We start from the raw sequence: 15389 nt of genomic DNA, 5'->3' as shown, positions 1-15389 counted from the left end.
TCTCTTACTCTTTGCGATGAAAGAAAGATTTGATAACTTTTGTTGATATTTTCTTCTATAAGAAAACTGTCAGTACACGGAGTGAAGATCTGTATTGAGAGGGACAAAAACTCACACTGCAACCTTTAGTGAAACCACTCCACAACCGCAGTGAAGTCAAAAACCTATGCAACATTTAGGGAGATACTTAAGTGCGGTCTGTGTGTGAGGCCAAAAAGAGAGTGCCAGAGAACAGAGCAAAGAGTAATCTTTGTGTTTAAAAAAAAAAACGCTCCGTGGTCTGTTTGCTAATGGACAATGAGAGATGTGAACACTCTGGAGATGAAGAAAGCAGCAAACCATTTTACAGCCACAGGTAAGTAATGGAAGTGAAGGATGAAAAGGTAAGAGAGGAGCGAAGAGAAAGCAAAGAGAGAAGAGGGGAAAGCAGTGAGGACGAGGAATCATGACACAGAATGCAACAAGAGTAATGAAGGGGAATGAGAGAAAAGGATTGGAGGAGGAGGAGGGGGGTGATTGTTTCACACACCACACACACACACACACACACAACATAAACCTGACTGCATTGTCCTCTTCCAAGTGATTTTACCCCCCCGAAACCAGGCTGCAATATTCCCCTGCTGTCATGGGAGCCAGCAGCATTAAAGGTTCAATGACAACTTTATTATAGGTGAGGGTCCGGAGACTTAACCAATTATAAAGCTTGAATAAATGTCACGCTAATTATTTCCAGAAAGCCGTGAAATTGTAGTCGATTCTCCGTGAATAATCTACCTTCCAACACAATTCCACAGCTCGGTGCATGAGATTCATTTAAAAGTGTGTATGAGTTTTGTGTGTGTGTGTGTGTGTGTGTGTGTGTGTGTGTGTGTGTAAAACTGTGTTCACCCAAATTTCTATGTGTAGTTGTTGTAATGCCCAAAGCTTCATTCAGGCCTATTTCACAATGACTTAATAGGGCTCTTATCAAGGTGTATCAACTTCATTTGGGCTCCACTGTTATTTTATTTAGCTCCAGGTTTTTGTGTGAAGCAATCAGTCAAGTGTCAGGCTAAAAGGAGCTGCTGGAGCAGCACATTGATTTGGATGAAATTATAGAGAGGAGAGGAGAGGAGAGGAACAGTGAGTGGTCCCATGTGGGAGAAGCAGGTGTGACTTTATTCTTTACTTGGCATGGGTAGTTTTTGCTGTTTGCTAGTGGCCAAGAAGGAGATACCACAACATCAGTGGGAGCTATTAGTGGAACCATCCTCAGAAGGTTGCACAGTCACCTAAGTGAACATCCATAAAAATATGCCGCATGGAGAAAACTGCAGAGCTTGGAAACTCGGACTGAAGATGATGGCAAGTTAGCAACAGATGGCCCAGGGTCACACGGCCCGATAAACATTCACATTCAGATTTTATTTTGTGGTCAATCTGTAGCTCTAATAATAAATTAATTGTGTGTTAAATAACAACACAAAGAGTCCACAGCCACTCTAGCAGCTCTGTGGAGCTGTACTTAAGCACAGTAATGCTATGACATAAATGCTTATGTCAGCATGCTAACATGATCATAATGACAGCGCACCGTTTACAACGTTCACCATATTGGCCATATTGCCATGTCATTCGTTTTGCAAGTACTTGATCACAAACCAAAGTACTGGACACAAAATTCTTACCTGATAATGGCACTACAGGATAAGTCATATGGATCACTAAAGTCAATAGAATTCAAAAAAGTTTTATTGTTCTTAAACTTCCTGGCCATTGTCTTCCCACATGGGATTTTAATTATTTTTGGCTTATTAGACCTCCCCCAGGTCTCTGTGGGCATGTACAGACTATGCCTGTGTCCAAAATGTCAGTGGCATGTATAATATTTTCTGCTCACAATCCCACAATGCAATGCTCCACATTTCATAGATGCTACACCTGTCAATAATAACACAAAATAATGATGACTGAACCCTCATTTTACTACACACTAGGGTGAATGTGAGTGATTTCAGACACAGCCCTTGTTTCACTGGCTACTTCCTGACTGACTTTGTTGCACCCTCGCGTGGGACAGACTCATTATCATTCTGTTCCGTATATGGGGTACTGTGACGTCCGTGTGTAGTTCTGCTGAGGCTCTCCTCCAGTAAGCCGGAATATATGAGAATAAGTGGGAGGTTCTGTCTGACATACACAGACATAGCTAAACTGACAGGTAGGGACAATTAAACAGACGCACACACCTCACAAACATGAACCATTTGTTGATGACCACACACTTCACAAAATTAACTTTCCACAGAGATCATCACTGCTACAAACATGTAGTGGGTGTGTGTCTTGAATGAAAACAAACTGCTGCTGTTTGTCTGAAAACCCATCAGGCTTCTTACATTGGCCTTTGTCTCACCAGAATCAATCCCATCAATACAGCTAACCTGGGGGGTTAGTCCCCTCTCTCTGTCCCTCCACATACCTCCTACAAATTCTTATTTAAATCCTGCTCAGAACATCAGTCAACTTCATAAGTTGTTTCCAGCCAAAGTTTCACATTCACTTTTTTATAAAGTTGACTTAAAATGGGATGGATGCAACAATCTAACTGGCTTTCTCAAAGTGTTTTTCACAGTGGAGAAACATCTCCCTGAGGACAGTGTTTAGAAATTGGCATAAATTATGGACGCCTTTATTTAGGATTATGCTCCTGTGAAGGGAGGAAATCAAAGAGACCACAGCATTGATTTTGTTTTGAGAATGTTTAGAAAATCCTGGTAAATGCTATAAAAACCATTTTCATGCATTTTCCACTGTTAATGTGGAAAAAGAAAATACAAAAAAAAATTATAATTTTAGGCCTTTGTTATACTTTAATAAGCAAAATACTAAAAGTCACAATTTATCCTTTAGCACTGAGTAATTGAAAACGTAATCACGCTGTTTTACCAACTAGTAAACAGTATCACTGGTTTGTTAAACAACTCCACCACACTCACCTCCTCTATTTAATGTGTAGAAAAAGACTAGACATTGTTGGTTTTTACAACAACAGGCCTCGTGTATGTATACAGGAAGCACCTCAGAGTTTCCATCCTCACCATGAAGCCACAGGGTTAACATAAAATCCAACTCTGAGCAAAACCCAGATCATTCCAAACTGAGAACAAAACAACATGTGAGTAAGACAACTGTGGAATTACTGAAGGTGTTTTCCTATTCTTTTGTCAGAAGCTCTCCCCTACACCCTCCTCTGGCTGGGAGACTCTTGAGGGACTGCTACTGGACACTTTCAATTTTGAACATTGGCCTGTTACTGTCTAGCCAGTGCAGTCCGAATGATAGAAGATCTGTGTTGATAAAATGTTAATATGTTCTTTTGAGGAGCCTTAAATTATTACTGTGCTATCAAATCAATGATCTTAAAGAGCCTCAGTGAGTGGTGCAGTGAGAGCTTTGCAGACTTTTGTTGCTCTGGGTTTTGCCTCTCAGGCTATTGGCACGCTGCCCCACCGTAATGGTGAAGTTTTTTGGTGGCTGCTTGCAGAATAAAATGAATACCTGCAGACAACCACCGCCAACATAATGACTACCTTTAACACATTACTGAGTAAGTGTAACTGCACAACGTTCTTCTCGCTCTATGAGACAATGATATTACCATATCTAGTCCCTGCAGAAAAATGAGATAGTTGGAAGGAAGAGATCACCATCAATCCTAACCCCGTACCAAGGCTAGTCACATTTTGCCTCTTTCTAAGACTTATTCCTACTTTTACATGATCAAAATTATTTTTCAGAATAAACAGTATACAACTAAATGATACAACATTCATGCTTACTTGTTTTATTTCAATTTATAGTCACATTTTATTTTTAGTATTACCTAATAAAAACTTCATTAATTATTTGAGGTTGCTGGGCTCAACATCATGATGACTCTGAGCCATCGGTGATGGCCGGACCCCACTACCTCTGAGAATCCTCCACTATCAAAGTCACATGACACAAGGCATGGTTTTCCAGTCATAAAAAATGGTAATAAAACAATCTTAAAAAACATTTTATGTCTGCAATATTGCCTTTGATGCTTTACAGTAGTTGCTGACTGAAGGTCATACTTTACCCACCCTTTTATTTGCCGTGACATCACTTATTAAACCCCCCGCCCCCCTCTCTCTCTACCCCCCTCTATCTTGGCAGCTCAGGGCCTGGAAACTGCTGTTTTCTTTCAAAGTACACCAAGATAGAAACATTAATATTTCAGCCATAAAGAGAAAAATCACATTTGCTGGGCCATAAATGGCTGGTGCTTGACGATAGTGTGTTTTATTCTGGTGCAGTCGGCCTTGCCTGACCGGCTCTCTCTCATATTGATGCAGAGTAGAGGGAATGGCTCTCAGTGCCGTGCTCCAGAACTGAACCTCTAAATCTTAACACTCCACCCCCCCTCCGTTTGGGACTTAGCTCTAGGACACGTTTCTTTCATATTGTGTTTGTGTGTGTGTGTGTGTGTGTGTGTGTGTGTGTGCGTGTGTGTGTGTGTGTGTGCGTGTGTGCGTGTGTGTGTGCATGCAGATACACGTGAGTGAGTTACTGTGTAAATGTCTCCATCTACAGGATGTAGATGAAACAACAACTTCTCCCAAAGTTAGCGCCTATTTCTCATGGAGGTGGTTTGATGATTACTGGGGCTCAGAAATGACTACAGAATATTCAACACCTCTGTGATACAGTTTTTATTGTGTTTTATTGGTGTGGGTCCTATCAGTGCAATCTAAAATCATTCTGTCCAATTTCTCCATTGTTCTTCAAGGACAGAGGATCCTTCAGGAAGTCATAAAGGTTCCACTGGCTGCCTCCTGCTCTAGAGGGATGAGGTCATTGATCTGATGTTGGTGTGTGGATAGCTGTGCTCCCACAGCCCCAACATCTATCCATTCATCCCAAGGCACTGGCCTCAATGTACATCGTATGAATATGGACGTTGCGTCTGTGTGATCACTATGCAGTGTTAACTGCTCTGTTCCAATATTATCCAGTTAAAAATGCTCATGTTTAAATGTACTCTCTACTGTGGTGATGCTACAGTTATGAACAATGACTGGCTACTGATTGTCTCCGTTTTAAACACAAAGTTACAAGACTGCCACTTGACTTGAGGTTATGAATAACAGTGAACATTTATCGTACTCACTTTTCGTAAAATGGGACAGTCAATGCTTCAAGGTCGTGCTTCAATGCAATATCACAGAGCCAAAAAGGTTTATATCAATACGCTCCAAATGTAATACCACAGTACTGATAATGGGCAGTGACAAATTAGACAAGAGATATTAGATGAGATGTATGTATTTCAGTCTTGCATGTTGGTCAACCTCAAGGAGTGTCTCCTACACTCAGCAGAGATTAATTCAGAGAGCATTCAAGTGAAAACATCTCCCATATGCAAACGTAAATGAGCAAATAAGTGAACTAACACTGATGTTTGAAGCCCAAACCTTCTGGTTGTGAAACTACGGCAGTGTATTCCTGCCACCATTAAAAAAATGCTTAATTTCTTGTTATAATGAGATACTTTTCAAGTTATAACATATTTTTCATGTTATCATGATGTATTTTCTCATTATTACTACACAGAAGAAACATTTCTTGCAATAACATTATATTACTGTATCTTGTTATATCACAAAACTGCCTTGTCATTTCACAAAATAAATGCATGTCATTAAAGGACATACTGACTTATCTCATAAGACACTTCTTTTAGTTTAATGTTATAAGAAAAAGAAAAAAATGGCTTTGGGCTGTATTCATATTGTTCTTTTTTGCCTTGCATAGAGAACAATTCATGATCTTTCAGTCATGAATTATAAGGATAAGTCTGCATTTTGAGTGGTTTTGAGATATTGAGCTTTTAAGTTTTACCCTATAGGCACTCTAAATACATAATATCCAAATCCTATCACACTTTTAAGAAGGGTCTTGTAGAACAGGTGCTTTACAGATAGAGCTTTTATTCATGAGAACTAATTTTTCACTTGGAATTATTATTTATTTTAATTATTTAAGGCTCTATCTGCTTAGATAGAGGAAAGTCTCAGTTCATTTTCAGCTTCCAACGGTTGCAGACCATAATACCTCTGGATGAAGTGGGACAGAACTACAATCAATCAGAGCAATCACACGTGAGGTTAGCGCAGAGCAGGACAAGCTGGTAAATAAAACTTTTATCAGATCCTGTCAGTAATACGGCGAATGCATCTTTCCTACAACAACAAATGCTGTAAGTGCGGTTGCTAGTTCTTCTTTTAGATAAAATATACCGTCAACGGATTCAACAGACCTCTCCGCATCAGCAGCGGCCATCTTGGTTGTTAACGAAAATGATTAATTGGCGCTCCTGTGTCAGCCATTGTATCGAACCCAGGCCATTTTAGATAAATGGTTGTGACTGTCTCGACCTGTCTCAGAACAGATGGAAATCTGTGTGAATGGGGGGGGGGGGGGGGGGGGGGGGGAGCTTGACCCCATATGCGAGGCTAGTAGAGTGCCATGGTTCCCAAACCTTAAGCTATCAGTGAACTTACATTATTCACACAAAAGGTTTGGCTCGGAAGACAGTTAATCTATGTGTTGTAAAACTGTGGTTGTTTTTTCTCATTGTTTAATTTTGTGTTTTCTTCTTAATGTGGACAGCTCTGATGTTGCTCCCAAAAGACCACAAACTACTTAACTATTGTCTTGTATAACAACCCAAGGTTGACTCTCTCTGCCAGCGGGATACAACTTAATAACACTGACATCCAGCTCTTCCAGCTCTCTGCCAATATGTCAGTGACTGAGCTGAACTAACGTGGTATCTAAACTGCAGAAGAACAAAGTTAGAGGGCGAACAAGAAAACAGAGTTCTGTCCTTGGGGACATTTTATGTAATGAAAGAATTGTGACAGACTGCATTCAGCAACAAAAATGGCTATGTCAAAGAGGGACAAGGCTTGTAGAAAAACAATGGGAAGCTGTGTAAGCATTTTCTCAAGTGATGGAAACATTCCTTTATAAGTTAGGAACTAATGTTTCAGGAAAATGGAGAGAGTTGCAGTAACACAAACAGTAGAGTTCTCAGACTCAAGACTCAACACATTTAGGTGTTTTACAGTTCCTATAAATGACTGACAGCCATTTTGAAAAGTTATCATGTTTTTAATTATAAAGTGGCACTGCGTATTTCTAAGCCACAATAGGAAAAAGTTATAAAGTAAAAGGCCCCTAGCTCTCAACTACAATACATCTTTAAATGCAAGTTTTCATAATCACAGGCAGTGGTGGGTCTGATCGTCCAGAATACAGGCTCTGACTCTCTGTAACCCATGGGCGACTGTGAACACCCAGTGGAGAATCACACTGTGGGGTGACCACATTGGAAATACAGTAATGTTGTCCAATGAAAACGGTAGTTATAAATAAGAATAAGAATATATTTCATTATACTTTTAGATGATTAAAGTCCCTTTACATAAGGAAAAGTGTCAGATTTAACTGACAGCTATGTGATTCTAAACTATTATACTATTATAAATTATACTCTATTTAACTTTGTATGATCAGTCAGTGGTTTCATACAGTGACACAAAGTGTGGCGCTCGTAAGCCTCTGACCTAACTGGCTACAGGGGAAGCATGTTAAACAAGCATAGCCACTTCAAAGTAACTTAAGTCACACATTCTGTCCATAAAGAACTACGCTGGCTTTGAAGTGACCAGTTAAGTTACACTACTGACATTTGTGGTGAAATAAAACTTTACTAGAGTGTCCGCATCAAATTTGCTAGCACTGCATTGCTCTGTCACTTGTTTAAATAGCTTCAGATGACACAAGTGCATGGATGTATGTATGTATGTATGTACTGTATGTACAGTATGTGGTGGCTGTGTGAGTAAGGCGGTTGTGTGTGTATCTGTGTGTTGCCTTTCTGTACGTGTGGCGAAATCAGCTTAATTTGGATGTTTTGCGTTGATATTTTTCTTTCGTACTGATTTCACTTGGTTGGGGGTAGTGTGACTATCATGACATCAAATACATACGGGTGGCAGCACTGTCAAGGGTAAATATATCTATCAGTGTGGAAGTAAAGAAATGTTAAAAGGTGGATTCTCAAAAGTTCAAGGTGTCAACATCTAACACAGAGTTAGTTTTTTTGTTTCCACTTGCCAGCAGCAGGTGTAGCAGCTAACTGACCTTGTGGGATGTGCTGGCGTTGAATGTACTCTGACACAAGCCTAAAGACTTCCTTCAAGAGCTCCCGCTGATCTGCTGACACTCCCCAATGTTAGCATGCCCTGACCTGGAAAAACCCAAAACCATCTCACACACAGCGGGAGCGCAATAAGCACCACAACATCTGCATGAGGTGACAAGTGTACGATGCCACTTCCATTCATTTCGCCAGTGTGCACAGCAGTCGTAGCATGACATGAAATCCATCAAAAATGGCAGAGGGAAAGACACATTAGAGAGTGAACAGAGACAAAGTCGAAAAGTCTATAAAGTGTGAAGTGTGAAAGTGACAGAAGACTTTGGAACACTTTTCTTATTATTTTTTTTAACCAAACAGAAGAAGGGAGAGTAGAAGACTCCACAATTAATCATATGAAGTCCAGGCCGTAATTTCTGTGCGGTAAATACTGGACAGTCACACATTTTTTTGTTCTACAGGCTCTGCGCTTCAGCAGATTCAATTTGATATATAATAATAGATACTACATTAAAGTGCCAAGTCTCTTTAATTTGAGTAAGTTTACATCAATATAGAAAGAACTGTGTGGGACTTCAGTAGAAGAAAAGAAGTGATAGAAATAGAAGCAAAGCTAGAGGGTTGCTTTCCACTGCTGGAGCCAACTCTTAGTGAGCAAGGGAATGAAGTTTGATGCTGAGCTCACAAAGTTTCTTCTTGACTGGTAAGTAAACAGCTGTTAATGCAAATGTTGGCTATGTAGCAATAGCAAAACTTGGAAATAGTTCCTTTAAGTTCCCCCTCTGCACTAGTAAGGAGTAATTATAATGCTACAGTTAGGAGTAGATTTTCACCGTTTAATACTTTTCTTTCCCTTAGGAAAGTCACACAATCTTTGAAATAAAAGATTTTATAAAGCTCAACTGAATGTTTTTAATTACTGTTGTGTTATATCAGTCAGCATTTCCATTATAATATCCAGTGTGTCTTAACTCACTCTAAATACTGTGGTGGAGTAATAGACAAAACTGATACGAAAGCAAAGTACACAAAAAAGGAATTGGACGAGTCAAACTTGTTTTATGGAGGAGAGAGAAGAAATGAAAGAAAAAAAAATGTGATATTGAGAATTTTATTGTTTTCTCAGAAGTCTAGAACCTGCAATAAAAGTTTAATCTCTGCTGTATCTCTCTCCCTCTCCTCTTCTCTTTCCATGTTTTTATTCTCATTTCCCTCTACTTTGCTGCTTTGTAGTTGTGGTGTGTATTGATGTACTCTTTGGCATAAAGAGGAAAGCGGATGATAATACCCAAGTATTTTATTCCCTTGTATCAGATGGGTGCTAGAACCATTCATAGATCACATTCCATTTATCTTCATACAAATCTCCAAAGAAGAGACTGAAATATATACAACAGGGACATATGGTAATACATCATCTACCTAATAGTTTTAATAGTTCTCATAATGGGGTGTTAGTTCAATAATAGGAAAGAGACAAGCTGTTAAAGCAAGAACATGCCTCTGATATATCCCTCTTTAATTATGAAAGGGTGGCAATAAATCTCTATTTGCTCTGACTCTCATGGGATCAGATGAATATAGGATTTGTACACATTTGATAAAATGAGCACCGCACAGCTGCAGTCAACTCAAGATGTAGAAAGTTTAATTAATAATGGTGAAATGCATCATTTGTCTAATATGCCAGTTCAGTATTTAACCAGGAAAACACAGACTTCACCAGACAGACCATTTACTGCATGTCATTCCCATACTCTCTCTCTCTCTCTCTCTCTCTGAATTTCCTGTATGTATGTACTGAGTCTATAAAAACAAATGCATAAAATGACCAAAAGAATTTCAATTAGAATGATAAACTTGAGTTAGCATCTTGTGGTTGCATATTTCCGCGAGCCAGTCATGCTGCCGGTGATATGGTCACACTCTTGCCTTGACTTATGGTGTTGAATCATGGCCAGAAGGATGATGTCAAACCTTTGACTGTTTGGATATAAAATGTCATCATTTCATTATTTTATCCTATTAGACATGTGTGTGAAACTGTGTCATAATTAGTGTATGCATACTTGAGTTATGGCCCAAAAGGGGTTTTGTGAGGTCACAGTAACACTGACCCTTGAACATCAACTTCTAATCAGTTCATCCGCAAGTCTAAGTGGACTTCATATCAGATGTAGTGAAATTCCCTCTGGGCGTTCCTGATATATATATATATATATATATATGTATATATTGCATTCACAAGAACGGGACGGACAGATAGACAAACGGACAACATGAAAACATAATGCCTCCGGCCACAAAAGACATAAAAACCATGCTGTTTTCCTTCTGAAAAGTATTTGATTCATCATTGGGGATTCAGAACAATTACACAGGCAAATACAAAAAAAAAAGAATAATGTGATTACCGTGACGATGAGCAGGATTCCTTTCAGTAGGGTGAGCAGGGAAGTGATTGGCTGGATGACTGTGTGGGCTAGCAAGATAGCTAGAGTGAGAATCCAGGTGAAGGCCGGGATCACATAGATGTGACTGTGGAGAAAACAAAGACAGAATAAACACACAGTCAGTTTGAATGCTTTGATTTATTCATGTAAACAAAACACCTGAACAAACTTACAGAGGCATGGAGATACATTAAAAATACAACATTAAGACGACATTAAAATAGCAGGCATGCTTTACAACTTTTATTTAAAGAGAGTATCTAAGCAAATCAAAGGTTTGGAGCACACTAACTGGATTGACATTTAATTTAAATGTGTTTGAACGACAGTATATGTCTTTATGCATTTATATTTTGAAATGATTTTTCAATGTGAGTGGCAAAGGCAGTGGCCATTTCATATTCTAACCTATTACAGCAGAATTCCAAGAGGCCTAACGTCATGAATCAAGTGGAAAGTTTGGCATATGCAGAAGTGCACTCAGGGTCCATATAAAATAGTGTAGAATTGCTGCACATTACTAGTCTGCAGGCAGTCCATGTGTGGATGTGTATTTGCTTTTGCATGCACATGAAAGTGCCTTCCCCACATGGACACCGAAATATTACTGCTGCAGTGGTGATACATTTGTCAGACATTCATACATGACGTCACTAATAAAAAACTCCTGTCCTGTCCAACACAAATAATGTCAGCAACAAAAAACGACTCCCTTCCTAAAACACAGCTTGAGGTTCTTATAATCAGTCATCCAGAAGAATTCATCAGGAATTAGAGACATTTAACAAGAACAAATAGTCCTTAAATCACCATATAATGACAAATAACATATTAAATGGACTTAATCTTCAGTCTCACGATAGTCACGGAGCAAACAAAGTCTTTTCTCTTCAGGACCAGTAAACCTGCCTGTTTTCTGACATAATTGTGGACATAGATATATTTGATTTTTAGCTAAAATTTCTGCTTCACATAAGTTATGCGGTTTTCATCAAACAATATCTTTGTTTTGCATCTGACATTCGGATGTTGCCATCTCATATCCCCATTAAGACCAAAACTAGTGTAAACTTATGAACCCCCCAAAACAATCTAATTGCTCTGTAATGGACTGTTTTACAATTAATTCATGGACCCCCCCCCCAAATGCCAGAGGCCTCCTCCTGGACACACAAGACTTCTACACTTACAAACACAGACTCCCAGATAGTGTGACTTTGTTCAGCACTGATTCCAGTGTTCTACCTGCTAATTTAACTATAGTGTTTATTGTGCACAGGCTTGTGGGTATTTTTTATACTTTTATGTATGGTTCTGCAATTTAGACTTGAATTGTTGACTAGAAGATGGTTACAAACCTGCTCATTATTATCCTACAAATATCTTATGCACTGCCGGGTTCACATTATGGTGGTACTGAATCTGGTGCATGATAAACATATTTGTTGTTTTCAGTGGAAGGGTGACTTTAAACTATATATATTTTGATGCTCTATTGATCCTGCAGATGCAACAATCTCTATGTTTATAACACCTGGCAGATGAAGTCACACGCTCTCTTCCATTATATACAATGAATATGAAATGTTTTTGCAATCTATTAAGCTTTACTGGAGGGAAAAGATATGTTGTTGAATTTTAATTCACTTGAATGGACACTTAATTATTTTTTTGGATTATTATCTAAATGTATGTTTCTTCATGAAAATTTTCATTAGAATAATAATCACAAAATGTTATCTTATGTCTATAAAAGTTATTACATTATCAATTTATATGAGGAACAAAGCTCTAATTTGATTGAATATAAAAAATACCGGTTGTGTCCAATCACTATATTTATATAAATATTAAGAATAAGTAATGACAAAAAAACAAAACTGTTGATAGTAACAAAAATATTATGCTAACTGTATTAATCCTTAATGGCAAGATTATAAGACTCAAGCTCACGAGCCATAGGAACAAGGGTGACCTTCTATTAATTTTAATTAAACACATGAGATTTAACCGATATATTAATAGTTAAAGTGTTTTAATCCTCTAACTTTCAAGCAAGATAGAAAATGAACACTTTTTAAAGCTAAAACTCTACTGAAAGATTATTAAAACACAATAATCTGCTCCCTGGGTTGAGACTGAATCTCAGTAATGCCTTAAACCTTGCAGCACTCAGTGGGGTTAGTTTCCAAGGCACCCACTATTCTACAGCAGTGGGACTGAGAGGAGAGTTTTTGTGCAGAGACCTGCAGTAACCTATTGATTGCTACCCCTGGGGAGGCGGAATAAGGTGGTTTATCCAAAAGAGGCTGCCCAAGGTTTTTTTCACTCCAGTAACCCTGCCTCCCACTCCCACAACGCATCGCAGCAACTCCCCTGGCGCTGAGCAGGCCAATAATGAAGCACCCAGGCGTGTCAGCGGTCCGACCGACCTGCAGAGTGTGTATAATATTATTTGGGTTAAGTATTTACTGGGCCATGACAAAGTAAATTAGTCCTGTTAACTGATAATGGTAATTATAGGCTTCGGTGACGGAAACAGGAGATGTGTGCACGTGTGGGAGGTGGGGAGTTTGCTTCAGTGACTTAAGAGTGGTGTATGGAGTAAGGCAACAACACCTGTAATGATAGCGCACTTTTCAGTTCCAACAGCTTCAGTTAAACACAGAAGCATTCTGTATATACACAGTATTATGGTAGATTTCTCACCTGTAAAAATTTTATCAATTACATATGAGTCATTGGAAAAGTACACATGTCAATGACTTAGCAGCAAAAGTAAGTGTAAGTGTCTCTAACTCTGTACTTCCTGAATGTAAACTTCCCAGTGGCTAATTTTAGCATACCAGCTCAGAGCACAAAGCATGTAAGTAAGACAAATTTGGCGTTACTGGGAGTGGCATTTCTGCACCCTTCACCTCCAGCTCATGTGCCAAGCCAGCTGCACTGGATCAGTGAACACACAGAGACCATACTGGTATCATCCCCCCATCTAACTCTTGGTAAGACCAAGAACAAGCAAACCACCTCAAATTGTCTCAGTAACAGATTTTAGTAATACTTATATATTCAGTTTATATCTCAGTTTTTGCGTGAAGTTGACCTTTGACCCTTTAACCAAACCAGACCTGTCACCAGAGGAAACTAAATGGATGGGAATCTGATTTGTGGCAGAAGGGCTTTTTCCAAAGGCTTAAAAGATTTAATTGATCATTTTGAGTTGTGTTATCTTGTTGAAAAATGAGTTGCACTGGACTGAGCCATCTGTAACTCTCAGTTGTAATGCTGCCAGACCTTTTCAGGTGGATTTTTTTCTAGCAATGTAGTGGCAGAAAAAACACTGTTGCTATTTCTCTTGTTATGAAAGACTTTTCAAAGTTAATCGTAGTTTTTTGTTGTAGGTTTGCTTTGGAGGACTTACTGAACAGATAGGATCACAGCAAACCACAATATCAAAGAAGAAAAGAAAAAAACAACAACCCTGCTTTTCAGTATCGTTTTATGGAAATATCTGAGGTCACCTAGGAACCAACAGGAGCAGACTGAGGTGAAAACAGAGAAGCTCCAGCAGCTGCCACTAAAAGCTCAGCAAGACCTGAAAGAGCAGGCTGCTCACTTCAGCAGACCACAGCAAAAGACAGAGGAGTGGGTTCAGAGGGAAACCACCATGGAAACCAAGTCCAACAGATCCTGGCTGTTGTTCATTTGAATGGCCACAGCATGGGAACATTCTGCATATAATCTATAAAAAATAAACTAATTGTGACCTCATCTCGAAATTAAAAGTTGCACTTGTACACACTGGATTAAAGTAGCTGTACTGATATCACGTTGAAGATAAAAACATGCAGCAAAAGTGTGCTGATGTTTTTGTACAGATCTCGGACGAAATAGCTTTAAGTATTTCTTTATTTAACATTATTATTCTCTACTACATTTCACAAGAAATTTTAAAAGAGAACTCATGGTCTACATGTGCAACACAGAAACATGTTACAATAGCATTAAAGCTGCATCTAAATAACACTAAAATATTCTTTCCATCTGCTCTCCTTTGATTGTATATACTTCAATTTCCATTTTTCCATGACAACTGGTGAAACTCCATCTGCTCAGGAAGATAAGAAGCCATTATTGAAGCCTGTGGTACGACTGTCAAATTTCAAGACTGCTATTGATCAAGGATTTCTAGACTCAAATGCTGACACAAATGAAGGCAGGTAGATGCAGTGAAGATACTCTAATGAAGAAAACAGGCTTATCAGGTTGATATGGTGGCAAGGTGACCAGCAAGAATGAAGGTAAGCAGGCAAGAGGAAAATAAACAAACGAGGAACCTCACGGAAATACAACCAGCAACAAAACAGGAGCACAAGAAACACCAGGAAACAGAACAGATGAACTGATGAGAGGAATGAGAGGACCACGGATACTAAGTACTCACAAGGGGAGCAGGTAACGAGACACAGGTGCAACTAATTGGGGCTGGGTAGGCAATCATAAAAGGCGGGAAAAACAGTGGGGCAGGAAGCAGGAAGAGTCCGCAGGTGGACGGCTCGAGGGATGGTTAAACTGGTAGAGCTGCTTGGGGGACAGCTTAGAGGACGCTCAAACAAGCGGAGCTGTGCAGGGACTAGACCTTCCTGGAGGCTGAGCGATGGCGTAGGCGGGTAACCTCAGGAGTCTGAGCAGGAGTGCGG

The 15389-nt window shown here is 39.2% G+C and overlaps 1 protein-coding gene across 1 annotated transcript in view; it reads right to left on the bottom strand.

The window, feature by feature from the left end:
- The window catches only part of si:ch211-51h4.2 (uncharacterized), a 108234-nt gene that overhangs the window by 67268 nt on the left and 25577 nt on the right, over window positions 1-15389 (bottom strand). The window contains exon 8 of the mRNA XM_056379085.1: window positions 10651-10774. Within this exon, the coding sequence (XP_056235060.1) occupies window positions 10651-10774 (124 nt within the window). The remainder of the gene's footprint in view (window positions 1-10650; window positions 10775-15389) is intronic.

The sequence above is a fragment of the Seriola aureovittata genome, chromosome 6 (assembly GCF_021018895.1).
Source record: "Seriola aureovittata isolate HTS-2021-v1 ecotype China chromosome 6, ASM2101889v1, whole genome shotgun sequence".
In the NCBI taxonomy this organism is placed as follows: Eukaryota; Metazoa; Chordata; class Actinopteri; order Carangiformes; family Carangidae; genus Seriola; species Seriola aureovittata.
This window is presented reverse-complemented; position numbering and strand designations above follow the sequence as displayed.